Source organism: Pollicipes pollicipes, unplaced genomic scaffold, assembly GCF_011947565.3.
Source record: "Pollicipes pollicipes isolate AB1234 unplaced genomic scaffold, Ppol_2.1 Scaffold_7261;HRSCAF=8764_pilon_pilon_pilon, whole genome shotgun sequence".
In the NCBI taxonomy this organism is placed as follows: domain Eukaryota; kingdom Metazoa; phylum Arthropoda; class Thecostraca; order Pollicipedomorpha; family Pollicipedidae; genus Pollicipes; species Pollicipes pollicipes.
Window position 1 is genome coordinate 37680045 of NW_023597054.1, and position 19492 is coordinate 37699536.

General features: G+C 47.6%; 2 protein-coding genes across 3 annotated transcripts; one reads left to right on the top strand and one right to left on the bottom strand.

Annotated features, from left to right (window-relative positions):
• Positions 1-5842: 5842 nt before the first annotated feature.
• Positions 5843-12925, top strand: LOC119111973 (pre-mRNA-splicing factor syf2). Its single transcript, XM_037235881.1, has 5 exons — positions 5843-5935; positions 8289-8555; positions 9036-9164; positions 11260-11423; positions 12062-12925. The coding sequence occupies exons 2-5, from the start codon at positions 8310-8312 to the stop codon at positions 12225-12227; spliced, it is 705 nt and encodes a 234-aa protein (XP_037091776.1). The 5' UTR covers positions 5843-5935; positions 8289-8309; the 3' UTR covers positions 12228-12925.
• Positions 12926-13068: 143 nt separating this feature from the next.
• On the bottom strand, positions 13069-18881 carry LOC119111971 (ubiquitin-conjugating enzyme E2 N). 2 transcript variants are annotated; one of them, XM_037235878.1, is made up of 5 exons: positions 18829-18881; positions 16673-16735; positions 14664-14754; positions 14254-14409; positions 13069-13912 (listed from the first exon to the last, which is right to left on the bottom strand). In XM_037235878.1, exons 2-5 carry the CDS (start codon positions 16703-16705, stop codon positions 13731-13733), a joined length of 462 nt encoding a protein of 153 aa, XP_037091773.1. In that variant the 5' UTR covers positions 16706-16735; positions 18829-18881; the 3' UTR covers positions 13069-13730. The 2 variants fall into 2 exon arrangements, with proteins under 2 accessions (XP_037091773.1, XP_037091775.1); XM_037235880.1 differs by lacking the exon at positions 18829-18881 and adding an exon at positions 18811-18818.
• Between the last annotated feature and the right edge of the window lie 611 nt (positions 18882-19492).

Sequence of the window (19492 nt, forward strand, 5' to 3'; positions counted from 1 at the left end):
TTGTCTCGCATCTGGTTTGCAAATTATATATATATATATATATATATATATATATATATATATATATATATATATATATACATGTGTGTGCGTGTGTGTGTGTGTTTGTGTGTGTGTACGTGTGTGTATGTATGTATGCATGCACGCGTAGTGACGCTAATATGTTTCACGTGAATAAAGTAGTGGCGGGCCACGAGTAACCGTCCCTATTTAACGAACGTGGAAAAGGCATACTGCATTAAACCATCGACTATAGCATACTACGGATGACTTGTTAGGGACGTAGCTGGTGCAGGCGAGTATGTGAAATAGTTCCGTGGTTTAACACAGAGACAGATATCAGCATTAGGGCGCATCATCAACCACAAAATTGCACTGGAGTACGATAAAAAGTGGCGCTGAATGATAAAGAACATCAAATCCGAGGAGCTCTTTGAGCAAAAGCAATACAAATTGAGCGAGAGCCGATTTACTAAAAGACAATTTTCTGGACCTGTCGATGGTAGCGCCACATATATCGCCCATGTTTCGGAAGCGAGCTATCATGTTTTATGACTATGATGAGAACTGTAAACGATCATGAAGCCATGTTTTAGGGTAGACTATTGGTTACAATGGAAATAACACAAGACTGCATGCGAAAGCTATATTCAGCGCTTCTTAATCAGATTTACAAAGGCAAAAACCCGTATATTCATTGAAGTCCAAAGTGCGGCAACTCCTGGCGCCGACTCAGCTGAGGCCGGCATTGGCAGACGCAAGACGAGTGTTATTAACGGAATGGGCGAGGTTGTGGCGGTGGAGCAGGACAGCCGAGTCACTGCCACTCGTCGACAAGCCGCAGTCACCCGGTCGATGTGGACTTGAGAGGCTCCGTGGAAACGCTTAATTACTAGGTTAGGCATCTGTGGAATGAACGGATTTTTTTAGAAAGGTGTTGTGTTAAAACACAACCAAGACATGGATTAAAATGAAATAGGTTTCGAGGTAGGACAGCATGTACACGCTGACAAATAGGCTTTTGACGGCTGAAGAGAAGTAAAAGTATCTGTAAAATGTGTAAAAATCGTGACAGCCTCGTTTTCTACATCAATCTTAATATCCTTCCATGACAAGCGAATAAATGAAAGGGCATAAGATGCAGTGTATACATGCTGCTTAGTGTTACTGTAGTTATTTGGATATGCTAAGATGAACTTGAAACTTGTAATGCATATAGTATCCCAGGCCGGTACTGGTACCGTGCATCAGAGGGGCGCAAGTCCTGCTGCGAGTTGAAGACCGGGATGATGTGCCGGTGTTTCAGCCTCGCTCTGGTGAGGCGGTGCCTCGACCCCCTGCCCAGCACCGAAGACCAGGCTTCCGTCACCGACCCGACGGCCCTCTCTACGGCCTGGGTGTTTACTGAATACGGCGGGAGGACGGCTGGGGCTTTGACGATCTCATGCAGGTCCCCATCGCTGATGTCTCGCAGCAGCGGTGGTTCGGCCACCTCCACTGAGCTCCAGTCGATGACGTCCGCGTGCCCATCAGCTCCGAAGTTCACATTAGGACGTTTGGAGCTCCTGTCGGCCCGCGTCCCCCGTAGACGCGCGGCACGAATGAGACGGACCGCCTTCTCCCGTATCTGCCGGCTGTCGTCGGAAGCCATGGCGTGCAATAGCTGCTCGGGGTGGGCCCAGTAGCTGTTCCTCTGCAGCATCGGCCGGACGATGGTCTGGATGTTCGGCGACAGCAGGCAGAACAGCTCGACACTGCGGAGCAGGTTCTTCGCGCCGAAAGTGCAGTCGCTGTTCTGGCGCACCGTGAACCAGACTGGAACGCAGTGGGCAAAGCTGGCTGCCTGGTCCAAAACGGCGCCATTTTGGACGGCACGAGCCAGGCGGTGCAGGTGCTCCTGGTTGTGGCTGTGTTGGCGCGCCACAGTGTATGGGATTTCTTCCACGAACCCAGGGACGGCGTCGAATACCACCACCTCACGCTGCCAAACATCGGTAGCACACTTCTTGCCGATGGATTCTGTTAAAGACCCGTGACCCTGAGGTGGTCCCGTCCAGGGTGAGCAGAGCGTAGCCCAGGTTCAGTTCATTTGGCATGCAACTGGCAGGTGAACCACGGAACTGGAGTCCCCGATACGAGCTCGAAGAGTCGACACACTCCATTAGTTGTGCTAGTGTTCACAGCCGTTCCGCCATAGCCCAAGACCTTTACTCCTTCGCCCAGCCGAAGACAGGTCGAGGATAGCTCCTTCAGCACGTCAATGGCTCTCTCGGACTGCGGAGTGAAACGTTTCACGCACCTCTCTCCCGGCTCCGTGAGGGCAATGCCGTGCTCCTCAGCTTCAGTAACGGTGGTGCGGTCCACACATTTTTGTCTTTCCGTCGATCAAAGGATAAACTGGTCGATCTTGACGCCAAGAAGCCGTCTGTGTTCTCGTGTGCTGCCTCTTGCTTTACTCGGGTCCTTGCCCGCCAGATCTTTCTCGGTTCAACAACGTAGGATCTGTCTTGTGAGCTTAGACGACCAATAACCTGCTGAAATGCGTCTATGATTGGGGAAGCGGCCCGCTTGGGGACGCTCAAAGCGAGCCGCGGCCAGCGCTGTGCGAGCCAAGTTGTCCACGTTTCTCTCGGAGGTGACGGCAACCGACAAAAAGTCGTCTGCCTCCCCCTGGAATAAATTATGGTTGTAAATAACAGGTCATTGTTGACCATGTGTTCCGGTATTCTCTATCCTAACAACATAGCCAATTGCATATTTGTGGTTTTCTCCTTCCACACTCTGTCTTGCATGCCTATCGCACTTATTAAGGATGAGCCGATTTGGCGCGCGATTAGTGAGGGAAAATCGCTTTGTTCTCTTGCATCAGGTAGCTCGAAGCCCCCTACAAATTATTCGACAGGTAAGCATTGTTTGGCATGTACTCTCGATTACATAGACATTTACATTCTCATTGACACAGTTTTACACAGTTTTGACCGTTTCAAAAAGAGCATTTAATACCTAGGGAGCATGTCATGAACCCGAGCTCCTTTTCGTAGGCTCATCCAATGAATCTTCTCAGTTTTTTTCATGTAGCCCTGAACGCTCAGGCGTCGTGGTAGGTCAAATATGATATCCAATGGAAGGACACCACTGCCGCGCGTCGCCTTGGAGATAATTCCAGCCGATCCAAACCGGTTTTGGGGGCTTGCGAGCCTGCAGCAGAAGACGTATCTTGTTAATATTATTTAGTCACTGTGCGTGTACACATGTCTCACAATATCACTGTCCAACAATCATTGACATTTTTTCTCTCAGATGCCTGACTGAGATATGTGTACTGGAGAATCCTTTTAAACACAAAGGTACCAAATAAAAGGTAACTTTTGGTGTCGATTTCCCTGGCAGCCTGTGATCAATAATCGTCAATGACCTGCCATAACCACGGCTATCAACGAGAAGCGTGTAAATAATTGTGGGAACGGGAGGGAAGTTAGCATGATCATATGTGAAGTGAAAGAGGGGGCCGTCGGAAATTAAGTTCCTACAGCGAAGCTTCAAGATATCTCAAAACACGTCGGCTCTTCAAAATATGCTGCCAAACAAAACCACGCAAACGTACACTGAGAAGCGCGTGGCGAATCTCTTGTCGCATGTGTGTCACGTTCAGCAGGGTGCCGCTGGTGGTCCCGGTCGCTGCCGCGCGGGCGTGCCAGCACACGTGCACACCGCATGAGTGTGAATCGGCCTGGCGTGGCACATTTCGGGGTAAGACCAGACGCCAGTCACACCAGTTCAAACGTCTGGCTTGATAAGTTTCTGGCTGATGGGCATCTTGAATCAGGTGCTGAGCCAGCCCGATCAAATGCACTTGAGGTTCAAAGCCCATGGAGTCCAGGTGTCATATTCGCTTGGCAGCATGGAGAACCACGATCAGCGCCCAGTGACTGCCGCTTCGGTTGTAAGGCATCAGCCAGACTTTGGCGTTGCCTGCCGCGTGCTCCTGCAGTACTCGGCGCGTGTGGTCCTCAGTGGGGTGCAAACGCATGGCCGGCAGCCAGTACAAATCGAAGGCCAGCACTTTTCCCCCGGAGCCAGACGCTAGGACCGCCATGTAGCTATTGATGACATCGTCATTAAGCCAATCGTTTTCATCCAGATACGCCATAGCTCCAGCCGGAATCTTGAGAACGCTAGCCTCTGGCGACGGATGGGGCCTGGATTCGGATCCAGCTGGCAGCTGCAGTCCCGAAGATTGGTAGGACCTGTTGTCAGCCTGTTCTTCAGCCAGGCTTTTGCTGGGAGCTTTTCTGGCTTGGAAGATGGTGGGTGGAAATCGGGTGCGGCTGTAGTAAGTAGGACGGTTGGCCCTCGGGTTTCGTCTGCACCAAACCTAATTCTGGTCTGCTGGCTGCCACTGGGGGTCGTCCTTGCGCTTTCGTGTAATATACTTCACTTAGATGTCACATTTTGCATGCCATACTGTCATATGGCACGCCAAGTGGGGTACAGTGGACAAATACATCTCACAGGAAGCACTGTATACCATTCTTAGGCCTTGGTAGCATACTACGGCGTTGTACGTGTCGTTTTAGAGATATGCCATATATCCCACTGTTGACAGCCTCCGGAATGCGTAAATTCGAATGTCACAAATTGCCACTTGATGAAAAACTGTATATATGTATTGTATACATTTGTGGCGAATTTCAAGGTGATCGAAGGAGTCTCTCATGCATTTAGCTGACATGCAATGTGCATATGTTAACACGTGCGAGGCTGTCATTTTCAAGATTCGAATGCCTCTGGAAAACGAACGCTGGAATGTCACACTATAATATTTGGTGGCTAGGTCAAACCATGTAAGTTGATTATTTGTGATGAATTTCAAAACAAGCAGAGGAGTCCACGAATGTATGAAAACCGACATCGAATGTGACATTTTTTATTTGTACGTCACATTCTGCATGCCGTGCCGTCATATGACACATCATATGAGAGGCAACGGCTAATTACATCATAGAAGATGCATTGTGCAGCATTCCTTGGTCTTGGTGGCATATTACGACGCCATTTGTGTCGTTTTAGAGATATGTCATATATCCCATTGTTTGAGAGCCTCCGGAATGCGTGAATGGAAATGTCACAAATTGCCACTCGGTGAAAAGCTTTCTAGTTACATGGTCCACATTTTTGCCAAATTTCAAGGTGATCAAAGGAGTTTCTCTGCCATTTTACTGACATGGAATGTATAAATGTTAACACGTGCGAGGCCGTCATTTCCAAGACTTGAATGCCTGTGGAAGACGAACGTTTGAATGTCACAATGTAATATTTGGAGGCTAGGTGGAGCCATGCGATGTGAATGTTTTTACCAAATATCAAGATAATCGATAGTCCGATTTTGAGTGACCTTAAACTTGTATGGTTCTTTAAGGACGTGGTTTTTAATGTCACATTTGGAAGATGTGATTTTATTTGTTGAAATGCTTTGTTCTATCAACAAACCAAATTGGCTCAAAATCTGTGGAGCCCAGAAAGGTTAACCAAGCAATGACCTTGAACGACCTAGATCTTTGATCTCAAGTAACTTTGATCCTTTGTTGTTGGATGTCACACTTAGTGACTCGCATATTCGTCAATGGCATAATCAGCTCTATCTGTGATCTAAATTTCATCGTAATTGGTGAGTAGATCGAATGTAACACGCGAATGTGAATGTGTAATATCGATCTAACTTGACGAACGTAACCGTGCTCCATGCTCTCCATGCAAGGCTGTCTAATGCCTCCATGCCAAGCTTCGTAGGCATCTTTGGCGCATGTCAATATGACGCAAGCAGATTCGACGCAGTCCCATTTCCAGTTTGTTGTGCGCAGCGAGGCGCTTTGGTTCGTTGTTCCGCGGCCGTCCCGCAGTTCGGCGTTCATCTGCCACCGAGTGTAAAACCTTGGTATGTGTCGTTAGATAGCTTTGGTATGCATCAACTGGGGTTCCGTTGTGTGTTGTTGCGTATCCCAATATCCTATGTCCTATATCCAATGGCCGATTTCAAGGCGGGCTGTCGTGATGTGCCTGGACACTAAGGCTGTAAGGCTGTTGAGGGTTAGATTGATCCTGGGGGAATAGCGTGAGATTTGGTGGCAATGGTAGTCACTTGGAAGTATGGGTATTGGTATGATAGGTGTGGGAAGTCAAGTCAAAGATTGGCGTGTATTGTGCAGAACATACTTTTTGCCTCATGTTGAGTAACCTTCAACAAGGCGTGGTGGGGGGGGTATCCACAGCATTGATGATGTAGTGTTTTATGTGATGCCATATAAAATCTTCACAGGATGTTTTAGCTGTGCAGCGGGCTTTTTGTTTCAACTTAGTGACTGTGGTGACAATAACTGTGCATTTAAAGACACATTGTTGCTTGCAGGTACTACAGTTTCTCATTATTGCAAAACATTTGTATTGCTTGTTGGCCCTGGGCACACAAATTGATTTGGATAATGGTAGGGGTTGCACCATTTCTATGCCACTTTGATTAAGTTTCAACAAAAGATTGCATGCATCCAGGAAAGATTCTGCATGGCAAGACATCACATAGAATCTTTGTTGTCTGGGTCACTGTGTAAACCAAAAGGCACAGAATCTATGATACATTATGTCATCAGTGTAGTGACATGGGCTGCATGGATTCTTTGTTGTGTTGGTAATTTTGAATATACCTGTGGTTTGGCTGCTCTCAGGTTATCTTGTGCTCTCCCAGCTGAGTTATTTTCTGATGTATTTGTGAATGTGACTGAAAATGTGACGACTTATGATTTACTGGTTGTTGTGAAAAAACAAATCTGAAAAGTGAGAGAAAAAAGTCAAGAGAAAAGTTTTGACAGCATCTCGCTTGCACAAGTGAGATGTCAAAATGTACCATGCATGGCAAACCAATTAACTGTGCCCTTTTGGTGTGGTATATAATGTCTCATTATGCCTGCCCATGGTTTAGGTCTTGCATGCTTCTGAAACAAACTTGGGAAAACTATTTCAGTTATTAGATTTTGCTTGATAGAGCATGACATATTTCATTTTGTTTTCATAACCATGACTTAAAAAAATTGGTATCTAATGTACAAACCTGCAGTTTTAGATACTTTTATATGCTAAACATATATTATATACTGGGGAAGCTGTCACAAATGTTGGTGCATAAACATACTGATTTTACACATGTATGCATGTACACTGTAGTATCTTAGTACTTGGACAGTCAGGTGCTGGTGTCTAAATCTGTCATGCTATCACACCTTGACCTACAATTTACTGCTTGTTGCTTTTTCCCTTGATCAAGATTAGCAAATCAGCATCAGCCTGGGCAAATTTTAATGCATCACCTAGGTACCTGAGGCTTTGCAGGTTGGTGTGGCAGTTCAGATGTCAGAATCTGGGTCAAAAGGCAACATGATGGCAGTTGTGAATGCAGTTGCCGCAGAGAGATATAATTCTGCTTGTATGAAGTTACACTCCTGCATAACCTGTTGGATGAATTTTGGAATGCTGGCACACTTGTGTCTGAAAAGGTTTGGTATTTGCTGGTGTTTTTGTACTATGAACATGATACTCCGGGTTTACGACTAGGCCAAAAGCAAAAGTGTTTAATTGATATTAAAGTGAGTTGACTGATAAACCATTTCTTAATATATGGATTATCAGTCTGCTGTTGATGTAACCAACATCATTACAATCACAGTCACTAAGTTTGCACTCAGTTTTAATATTTTTACAGGGATTTGCTGTTGATGTTGCCAGCATCCTCAACTTTAGTCGCAAAGTTTGCACTCAGTTTTCATATTTTTGCAGAGATTTAGTCCAAATCTGCAGGAGTTCAAGGCAAATTGATGTCCTCTGAGGAAAGCTGTGGCTGTGTGTCTGATACACATATGCATTAGACTGTGCATTGCAGTGCACCACTCCATTGGGCACAAAATGTCTACATAAAAATATGGATGATTGAAAATCAGGTGTGAAAATGGAGGCAGGCTTAAAACAGTTCAGCTCAGTGGTAGCTAAGTTAAATGAGTTTCGGAAATCCACAGGCCTGTATTAGGCATGATGCTTTGTGGTGTGCTTTCAGGCTTAATTAGATAAGTTTTCACTGCAGGATATGTTTTACTTACCCTTGTGTTGTGACTAGCATTAGTGAATTGATCTCAATGTTATAGCCAGCTGACTTGGAAGGATGGAACTGATGTTGCCTAGAAAGATGGAGCTGAGGGAAGAGCACACCTTCTGACACCTGTTGTACTGTATTCTGTGTGCCTCAGGCAAGAGTATAAGTGAAGAAGATGGCCGACATTGCGGAGCCCTCTTCGTCCGCGGACGCCACCCTGACGCCCAAGCAGCGCATGGCCGAGCGTATGCGCCGTCTGCGCGAGCTGCACACGCGCCGTAATGAGGCCCAGAAGCTGAACCACCAGGAAGTGGTGGAGGAGGACCGCCGCCAGAACCAGCCCAAGAACTGGGAGCGTCGCCAGGAGTGGGCTGAGCTCAAGCTGGAGGAGGCTGAACAGCGTGACGCGGCCCAGAAGGAGGTGAGTTCTGCTGGACAGGCAGCTCGGGACTTTGACAGCAGTGTTGTGATGAGCCAATGTGTCCATAGTGTGGGATGTGCACAGAACCTGCATAGCCAGCTTCCCTTCCAGTTGTGTTTTAAGCTTCTTTGCACATGGGGTAATACAAAATTATGGCATTATTTGTGGTGTCACTTTATGGCTGGGTACTTGTTTTGGAATGCTTTTGTTTGGTCAGTCTGTTTCAGTTTTGTCAACTGTTGTGGCATATTTTATTGCTTTATTTTGAATGTTGGTTAATGGTAGAGCATAACTGATCATATCAGAACTTTGTTGGTACTATGCTGTCACTGTGTTGTGCATAGTGCAGCAGTGTGCATCCCTTCAATGTACACAGCTATGTGGTGGCAGTGTGAACGGATTGACTGCTCCCTATTCCGAACGGCGATGCTGCTGTCTGATCCTGGTACCATTTGCTGACCAAGGACTGCTCTGCCACAGGGAAAGGACTATGACCGACAGAGAAACATGGACGTGTCGGCCGAGGACGCGCTGAAATGGGACCGCCGCAAGCGCAAACACTACAACCCCGATCCGGGCTTCTCGAACTTTGAGGCGTCCGACCGCCAGGTTTGTCGCTCTTTTCAGCTTTCAGATCAGTTGATATGTGAGGGGCCCCTGTTTGGATGTGTGTTGTACAGAAAAGTTTGTGTTGTAAAAGGGAGTGTCACACATTTATGTAGGGTTTTGAATGGAAATTGTCACCTTGAAGACCTTTTGGTGCTGTTCACAATCCTGCCCTCCTTAAGACCTTCTAGTTTCTGAGCTAGATGCCTGTGAAAATTGGGAAAAGTATATCATGGAGAGTATTTCAGTCGCCTCGGCACCCACTGGTGTCATAATAACGTCATTCAAATCCTGCCATTCCATTAGCCATGTGGCGATCAAGGCCGAGAAAATGTAATGTGGAAGCGCGATTTTCAGATATAACGGCCGTCAATTGGCTTCCAAGGTTGTGCAGTGTATGAGGTGTCTTGAGTAGTCTTTTTCACTTGAAAAGTATGCCAATAGTTTTGAATGAGCTCATTACATCATATCTGATGCTTGCTTCAGTGTCTTAAAATGTGAAGCATTCTGTTTAAGGTTGATACATGATATCCAAATATTTCTTCCAATTTTAGACAGAGGTTCCCCTTATGTTATATGTAGGCCCTTTTTACATAATATTTATATTATTTTATATCCCAAAGCATACAATAGGTGTGTACACCGCATAAAACAGCTCAGTTGCATCTGTTTGCAAACACATCTATATTGTTTGATGGCATCACATTACATCAATAAACACATTGTCTTAATATGTTGGTGTGATGCACGATTTGGATCAATGAGTAGGTTCAAGCACTAACAACATGATGCAAGTCATTTCTATTTGTAGCTGAAAGATTCCTGGATTTTCAGCTCTGTTCAGATTTCAGGAAAAGGGTTTGGGCACTTCAGTGTCTCACTGGGTGTGTGGGAAGCCAGAAGTATAGAGTTCGGTTCTCCGCGGTGCCCGCCCTTCCTGCCAGAATGGGGGGGGGGGGGGGCAGGTGACACCATCTAGCCTCAGCAGTTGAGTGCGTCGTAAAGGCTCAAAAGCAACGTGCTAGTTCAATAGCTGGCACCGATTGAAAGGTGATGCTATTATGTGCATGTGCTGCACAAGACAGTGTTTGTCAACATCATACTTATCTGAGCGCTAGCTAATGCTTAGTGGGATTGAGGTAAAGAACCCCTCAGTTTGTTGAGGCGTGAACAAGTTTTTTGAGGTGTGAACATGCAACTGCAGTTTCTAGATGTTAATGAGAAAACTGCTTGGCAGACAAGTATGTGTTTGCCACCATGTCATCCATGGGAAAACTGCTGTTGAAACGTGCAAGGGAGGATCCAGCAGCTCGTTTTCTGAAGGCTAAACCCAATTTTCCGTGCCACCTCATGGAGAAACTCGAAAAAAATATTGCTTCTGCTATCCAGTGGGGCCCTTGATCCAGATCGCTCCCTCCTTGGTCCACCATTGAAAACATGGATGTAACGAGGACATCGGCTTTCACATCACCATATGCCTATGTTGGGTCCTGTTTCAGCGTACATATGCACGTCACTAGGGCAGTCATACAACACACTTGTGCAATGACCTTTTATTGCTTTGATGTATGAAATTTGAAGTATTCAGTCAATAGTGATAGTTGACTAGTTAATTTGATTGCACTCATTATATTTCAGTTGTGTTTACTTGGTTTCTTTATTTGTGTTTAATGTTTACTAAATGCTGGATAATGCACCTGTACACCCGAGTGCTCAGATGCTACTTAGTGCTCCAATTACCACGGATTTACTACAGACTGCTCATGCTGTTGTAACAACATGTTTCTGTGGTTTTGACTGGATAGGAAACATCACAACCAAATGGTGGGGATATGGACTAAATAGATCTTATTAAGTTTCTCAGTTTAGCCAGTTTATGCTGGCTTTAACTAGTATAAAACAGGAAAATGGCAGAGATTGGTTTCAGCCAGTTGAAATGCCAACCCTGGTCTTGACGTGTCAGCATATTTCAGCATTGGGATAGCTGGTTTGTGTACCGCACATCGTCACATGCGCCCACGCTTGGCGAGTGCACTTGATCCAAACCGTTCGCTGCGCTACCACGCCGACCCACCATCTACCTCCCTGCTGCAGGCAGTACGACCGGCTGGTGAAGAACATCAAGCCGGACATGGAGCAGTACGAGGCGAAGCGACAGGCGATGGGCGACGCCTTCTACGCCGGCGCCGGCTCCATCGTCCACGGTCATCACAAGGACACCAAGGAGGCCGTGGACCGCCTGGCCGATGACGTCGAGAGACAGTACGTGTGCCGTGGCGGCGGCCGCCGCCGACCGCTGGCTCCAGCGGCTGCGGGGCCCGGGGCGCCGGTCGATTCCGATGAGCAGTGATCGCTGGGATGCGGCCATGTGACTGAACCGTATCTGGTGCCGATTTAAATACGGGATTTATAGTCCGCCAGCAAGTTGTAATTGGCTGTTCCAATGGCCCTGAAAATTACAGTGGACATGCGTTGAGCTCTGCATTTCAATCAAGCCTGGCCGCAGAGCATTTACATAATCTGTAAACTTGACTGACCACTTGTCTCTACACAAAATATGACCGAATTTTAAAGCCGTTAACGGATTGCCATGATACTGCGTGGCTTTGGTCCTCCCACCCGACCTTTCTAACGCCTTGGGTAGGACATGGTAAAAGTTGTTCATTTTTAACAACGGATGCAATGATTTGTATGTGGCGTCTTGGCTCGATTGGTGGATGTTTTCTGTTCAGTAAGTTCAATATTCACTTCCGTATCAGGTAAATCAGACATTTTTGGTCAGTGATGTATCCAATGGCCACCACTCACCTGGAAACGGAACGAACTCTGCAGTCAGCGCGCCTTTCAACTCCACCCGACAGTAACAACGCCACTAACCATCCTCTTGTTATCTGCCGCAGGATCGAGAAGAGAGAAAAATTCAGTCGTCGCCGCGTGCACGATGACGAGGCCGACATCGACTACATCAACGAGAGGAACATGAAGTTCAACAAGAAGCTGGAGCGTTTCTACGGCCAGTACACGCAGGAGATCAAGCAGAACCTCGAGCGAGGGACGGCTGTGTAGTGCTTGCGTCCCAAATACTGTCGGCTTCCACCAGTATCCCCTCCAACGTTGGCTTTGGCTGGCAAGCGTCCGGTGGCATTGCTGCGCCGCGCCACGCCGCGCCCGCCGCTGGGCGCCGGTACCGACGAGCGGTGTGGGGCCGGCGTGTCGGCGCAGTCGCTCTCATCTCCGTTGTGCGGCGGCGGGACCGCAGCGGTCGTGTGTCCGCCATGCGGTGTGTGGTGTGCGGCGACGGTGGGGGAGCTCACCGCCCGATCGGTATATCTGCGCGGGCCGCGGAGCGTCTCTGCTCGCTCCAGGTCGCAGGGGGTGCGGGAGCGGGCAGGTGCTGAACCGCCACCTCCTGACCCTGATGACTGGTGACCGTAAGCTGCGGCTGCCGCAGGTCACAGCAGCGTCTGAATCTGCTGTGGTCTGCCCGAAATACACGTGAAGCGCGTGTGAAATCCCACGCGATCGCCGCTCGCATTTTTATATGCTAGTATTGTATCGAGTAAAGCCTCGCCTGCGGCGCTTACCCATTATCCTGCTCGGCATGCTTGGTAGGGGTGTCAACGAGACCACTGTAGAAATACCCGATGTCGTGTTTTTCGAAAACGTGCACTCCGTTGGTGACATTGAGAACGTCATGAGTTTGTCGTATGCGAAAATTTTACTTTCAATTGTGCCGTGTAGGAATCTTAACCGTACGTGTGATAGTGGAATCGTTTTCTTCTGAAAACCCATGCACTTGGTGCGAACGCACGGGATCAGGTATTCGTGGAATACACATCGTCGCCGAGCCATGGTAACCGTTTGGTTTGCGTTACAACGCGGCAGGTAGCTCCAAAGGTCACGAGGCTAACTTGTTCATGTTTATTTGGTACATGAGTGAGAACGGACCATCCACAGATATCTCTGCTCAATACGGGTTAAGAAGCGCCCCATGGAATTAGGCGCCGACAGCTACAAACGTTTGGACCTCAAAAGAGCTGTCGAGCTGTCTAGGTTCCGCGCGGAGGCGCACCACGTCTTCCCCAGAGTTCCCAGTCATCCGCGACGCGTGTCGGCGGAATGTTACAGCCGTGCATAACGATACGTGGTTGGGCCTGAGGCGGGGAGAGTCGGCGGAAGTGTGCAGCAGGACGCGACCGCCGCTATCACGGGCGGGCGCCAGGCGGCCGGAGTGCGCGCCGCCGCCGCCGCCGCCGGAGCGAGTGCGGCAGAACAATGCCTGGGCGACAGAGGAATGTGACTGGATTACGCGTGCCGACGCCGAGCCCACCGACCGGTCGGTGGAGGCCGACGCCTCTAAATTACATACAAGTACCTGTCCCATCACACCTCGCGAGCGACGGCCTTCCGCTTCACACCTGTATGGGCGGTGTGCCCGAGTCCAGTTCCCGCGCGCCCGTGCGCGCTCGGCCACTGCGCCGTTGACTGGCCCCCCCACGGCGCTGGCCCGGAGGCCCGCCCGAAGCCCGGCTGCGGCGATGCCTCAATTGGTTGCTACGGCGGCGCGGCTCAGTTGTTGCCCATGGCGTACAGCCGGGTCCAGTCGCGCGCGTTTCGGATTGCTTCGGCCTCGTTGCACTTCCAGAGCTCGGCCACGTCGTTGGCCAGTGGGTCGTCCGGATTCGGCGCGCTGAGCAGCGCCTGGATGGAGAGCAGTACGGTGCGGATCTGCAGCGCCGGCGACCACTTGTCTGTCGGACGCAGACACCCACAGTTAGCCGCCTCAACACGGTCCAGTAGAAACAGACGGGCGGAACCCGCCGGCGAGCGACCACACACTTTTGTCTCTTTTTGCAAACGTTCCTGGGCAGCTGGGCAAGGCCCGATGGGCAGGAACGTGCAGGCACACTCAACATGGACGGCCAACAAGGTATGATCTCGAAGCCATCTGGGCAAGACGGGACGAGGTCAGACAATGCTGCTGGCGCCGACACACCACACCCCGCTGTTACGCGAGGTCGCGGCAGCCCCAGCGGCGCAAGAGTGACGTGTCATCAGTACAGGACACGCGACGTCGGCGCGCGATCCCCACCTTTAAGGATGTCTAGACAGATCCTTCCCAGCTTGTCAATGTTGGGGTGGTAGATTTTTGTCATGAAGCGCACTTTCGGCGCCGACATCGGATACTCCTCCGGCAGGAACAGCTCCAACTTAAACACGCCGCCATCGAACGGCGAGCCCTCCGGACCTGTCGTGCATCGCATGCAAGCTGCGGTCACGCACTGTCGTAAAACGACAGCCGGCGGGAGTAATACACACGGCCAATCAGCACACGCCATCCCATAGGCCAAAAATGTAACAAAGGCCATTCCAGTGATTGCAAAGGGTCGATTTCTGCACAGAACCTCACGAGCATCACTGCTTCTCGACAGCAATCCGCACCGAATGTCCTCCGGGCCGCGGTGACTGCCGCCACCGGGCAGAGCGTCGGTCCACACCCACCTGTGACCACCACATGGAAGTATCTGGCGTTCTGCTCGTCGGGCACGGCACTGATCCCCGGCACCGGCTCTGCCATCAGACGCTGGGTCTCCTGGCACAAACACAAATGGCACACATTCATCAACAGCTCCCATTCAGAAAAGTCGTTACCTTCACGAAACCACGACATCTTCCATATTACATGTTGATGTTAATGATAGCTTGCATGAGGACGAATACAAGCCTCACATATTGCTGCAAGTGAAGGCACAGCCAACATCAGACATGGGAGTTGAAAGACAGTATGCTAATCAGAAAACTATTTTTGCACATATGACCTGATAAGTGTGTATTCCCATCATGGGTGGTGGGCAACATTTTGCTAAAAGCTGTCATGCAAAACTGGCAGCAACTGAATGATTCATTTAATGTCCAATGGTTTGATGGTAAAACTGTAGGGCAGAAGCTTGGTTGCCAAACTGGCAGAAGCTGGCATTAACAAAATGCAACATAACAAAATGCATACTGATAGTGGAGTGAACTGAAGCACAACAGCATAATGACATTACAAGCTAGATATCAGATGTTGTTAGTGTTATCATGACACCTGCATCAACAGCACTTCAACATGCATGACGGCTAGCTGCCACAAGTGAAATTGTTGAAACACACATGAAATGTACTGTTTATGCCAGCATGACACAAATATCAAATAAGAAAACAGCACACATCAGAGGCACATCTAACATACAACAATAACAGTGCAAGTGCATACGTGGCACACAATGGCAACTTATAGGCTGAGCCTGTTCAATTCATCTTCTGAAAAAGCTACATCTGTCCCTAAAATGGTATTCACATTATTTGGCATTGCAATTTCAGACACTCATGACATACTAAGCATTCTGATGTTTGTTAAGACATTTCACTTTGATTACAGAGGAGTGCAAGCACATAATAACACAACAAACAAGGAGGCTCTACTTTGGCATGGCAGGTATATGGTGACTAAACTGATGCTGACTTCCAACCAACAGACTCAGGCTCTTAACATGTCCAAATTTTCAGACACACAAGTCTAAAACTTTCAGACCCTCATCACAGGGCATGCATGGTGGTCAGATTGCACACATGCATGTGGTGGGGGTGGCAATGCAACAAACTGTGACCTCTGGTATCACACCAGTCAATTGCAGAAGAAGACATGCATCATATGAGCCATAGACTATGGCCATTGGACAAAGATCCTGGTACTTCATGCCAAAATTGAGAGCGACATATTAGATCAGATATTGGGCCACATACTGGGACAAAATACTGCTCAATCATTGAGCTGTTAAAGGCCTTTTCACTGAATTCAAGAACTTCATACAGGACGCAATGCAATAATACTTTCAAGTTTTCACAAGTCCAATGCATTTCTGAACCAAATACTCTAAAAGTGCTTTAAAGCTATCAAATTTCATCTCACACATTTCAAATGTTACACAGTCCACAGCTGTTACATGCAATCACACAATTGTTCTCCACTTATCATCCATGACACAGCTGCTCAAAACGAGTGATTCTTCAGAGTAAGTAAGCAGAGAGCACATTTTCTGCACTGGTGCACAGACCACACAGCTAACAATGTCTCCACATATGAAGCCATCTAACATAAGGCTGCACACAGTACCATGCCATCATGCAAGGTCTGCAGCTCTGCCTGCATTAAAGGGTGTAGCAAAGTTGCAGCAAGTGTAAAAAAGTGATCTGCACTGGCTCTCAATGCCACTGTTGGGATTATGATCTATGTGACCATGCTGTCTAAAACTACAACATTTTAAAACCACAGGTCATTCAAGACAAGATAACTACTTGAAGCATAATCATATGAAACATCAGTAACGCAACAGAGAATTGGCCAAAGGAACACACAGTTGGATCAAAATGGCTCACAAACAATGAATCTGGGCTTTCACGAGATTTGTGAACCTACATGACCTTACACAAAACATGCTAACATAAATGGAAGTTGTATGGAAGAATACCTTGATAATCCTTCGCGGTAGTTGGGATGCCATCCTGCGGTTTGCCCTGCCTTCAGCAGTGCCCTGAAATATATGAACATGCAGAACTGTCAGGTTGTATAGATGGTCATGAGCAAGTCTCCAAAATATGACAGCTCTCAGCAACATTTTGTTCCACTCAGGAACAGGACTAAATCTGCAATAAGCAAACTGTTCTTCTCTCTGCTTTGGTTTGGTGGGCTAGACCTTGACTTTCAAGGTGATGATCTTGATGTCTGTTTGGTTGGACATTCCCAACAGGAAACAGGCATATATCACATGTTTGTGCTAGTTATTGCCTGTTTCTGCTAGATATTACTGTGCTGCATGGAATGTACCAATAGCATACAGGGGCATAATGATATGTAAATGATTTGGGAGCAAATTGAAGCACAATCAGATATACCTCACACCTACAATTTTTTGCTCATTGGGTTTAGCCCATTTTATTCTGATGAATCATAATGCAGCCTGTGCCAGGGTGCAGTGGATGGGGATGGAGATGGTCATCAGGGCCTTAGGTCATCCCCCCACCCATACACTATGGCCTTCCAGTTAAACTTCTCAAACCTTTGTGTGTCTTATGGCCAAGGTGTACAAAGTTCACCACAGCCCAAGGTATGCTAAGTTTACCATATCATTGATCTACTCAGTTGTTACAATTTTATCACATCATATATAGCTTTTATGATGTGATGAAATGGTAGCTGTGGGTTCAATTTCCTGAAGTGTTTGTAAATGGCATTTCAAAGAGGGCCATTGGGCATTGGCTTCATAGTGTTAGCATGGTTACAGGGCTGCTGAAATTCATATAGTTGCATGACATGGTAAGGCTTTTTTTGCTAGTTTGCTTGCAATGCATTTGTTCAACAGAGAATTTTATTCAAAATCTATCCCAGCAAGACCTTTAATGTCCATATCATTTATCTACATAATCTGACCAAACAGTGTTGTGGCCAAAAAAATGGACATTCTCCTTAATTGTGACCTTTCTTTTGATTGCTTGACTGATTTGATTTGATTGGTTTTAATTCAATTCTTGACATTCAATTTTTATCATTGGATTTGCATGAGACCTTGCCACAAGACAGCAATATTTCAAGTAATACACTATCAGATTTATAGCCCACTTTGGGTGGCAAACAAAACATTGCTTGCTGCAAAAGGTTCTCCATAAACTCAGACAGTAGCATCAATACATTTATGTTGCAGGCAAAAAGTGTCTGGGTTTAAGTTTGATGAACAAAGAAAAGGAAACAAACATGCAATTTTTCTCAAATACCAAAGTTTTTCTGACTTGGTGGTAGTTTTGTTGAGGTTGCAGGGTAAAGTTACCCTGTCCCAGCCCTGCCAAAGTAAATGGCAGCTTAATATGCCCAACATATCAGTAAGAACTAAAGCAGATCTGCATCCACCATAAACCCACATGACTTTATGTAATGTTATTATGTTAGGTTCAGTGAAAGCTCGAGCATTTTTTCACAAAGAAATTGCATGAAATTCAGCACAATTTTCCCTGGCCTGAGTTTGCCTCAATGCAGGAACAAAGTCCAGATGCATGGGGTATAGGCAGACACCTGACAAAATGAATGGATTTTTTGCTGACTGGCATGCTGCCTCCCACCCCAACCCTCCATGTTACAGTGTGGTAGGATCAATGAAAATAATATTTGCATCATGGCACACTTTTTTCCTGCCCTTTTGTAAAATATAAGCAAAAATTATTGGGTCCAAGCCAACATTTGGAAGGTAAACTCAACATTAGTGTACAGGTGATGGCAGGGTGCTCTCCAAAGAATAAATGGCCCTCTGTGAACAGGTATATTCAAGTTAAAAGAGGTGGCAGCTGCACGACAAAAACTTGCAAAGCCAATGCCTAGCTCCTCGCATTTCCTTTACAGTTATCAAAATGAAAGTGTCAAGATCTTCGCAACATGTTTGTAAGACATCCATTCCTACGACGCTGCAGCGTGACCAGACACACATTCTTCGAAAAACGCGATTATGCTCAGGATAAGCCGTATTCGACATCATTGAGAAGAGTCGAGGGGTGTATTACACTAATCCAATCCACACATTCAGACGCAAAGAAGAGAGAGAACAAATCAGTACAGCCCGACTTGGCCCAAATCCCTCACCCTTGCTGGAGTCCCCCTAACAATGCCACTCAGGAACACACGCAACTCATCTGCCCGTTATTACGTCAAGACATTATGTGGTAGGCGAAACCATCTTCGCTTCATCCTCGCTTTGCGTCAACATGACGTCACTGGTGTTGAGACTTCGATGCGGGGCGGGCTGTTAAGTGACGGACATCAAGCTGGGGTCAATTGCATAGCGGACGTAATGATGTGATTGTATAGTGTGATGATGTAATGATGGCGCCGTACCGTCTCCGCTAGCAGCTTATGGCATTCCCCCTCCCTCCCCCTCCTCTCAACAGCGGCACGCCCGACCGCTGCACCCCAGCAGCGGCAGACCCGCTGCTGGACCAGCCTAAACCTATGGTCAAAATTTACCCCGTAGGATGCCGAGCAGATCCGTCTGACTAGTCAGGCGCCGGGCCTAACCATGTGACAGAGACGAGTCCGTCTTCACGACGATTTCTTACGTCCCGTTTTCGGGGCACCTGAAGACAACGGGGCCCCGAAAGCAGGCGCGGTCAAGCGGTTTTTTCACCCAACCGCTGGCGCCTTCTAAGCCGCTGGCTTAGAAAGCGCCAGCGATTGGGAAGAAGTTGGCTGAGCTCGGTCAAACGGTCACGAGAGTACCTAAGCAGCTTATAAATGGCCACTAGCTCCT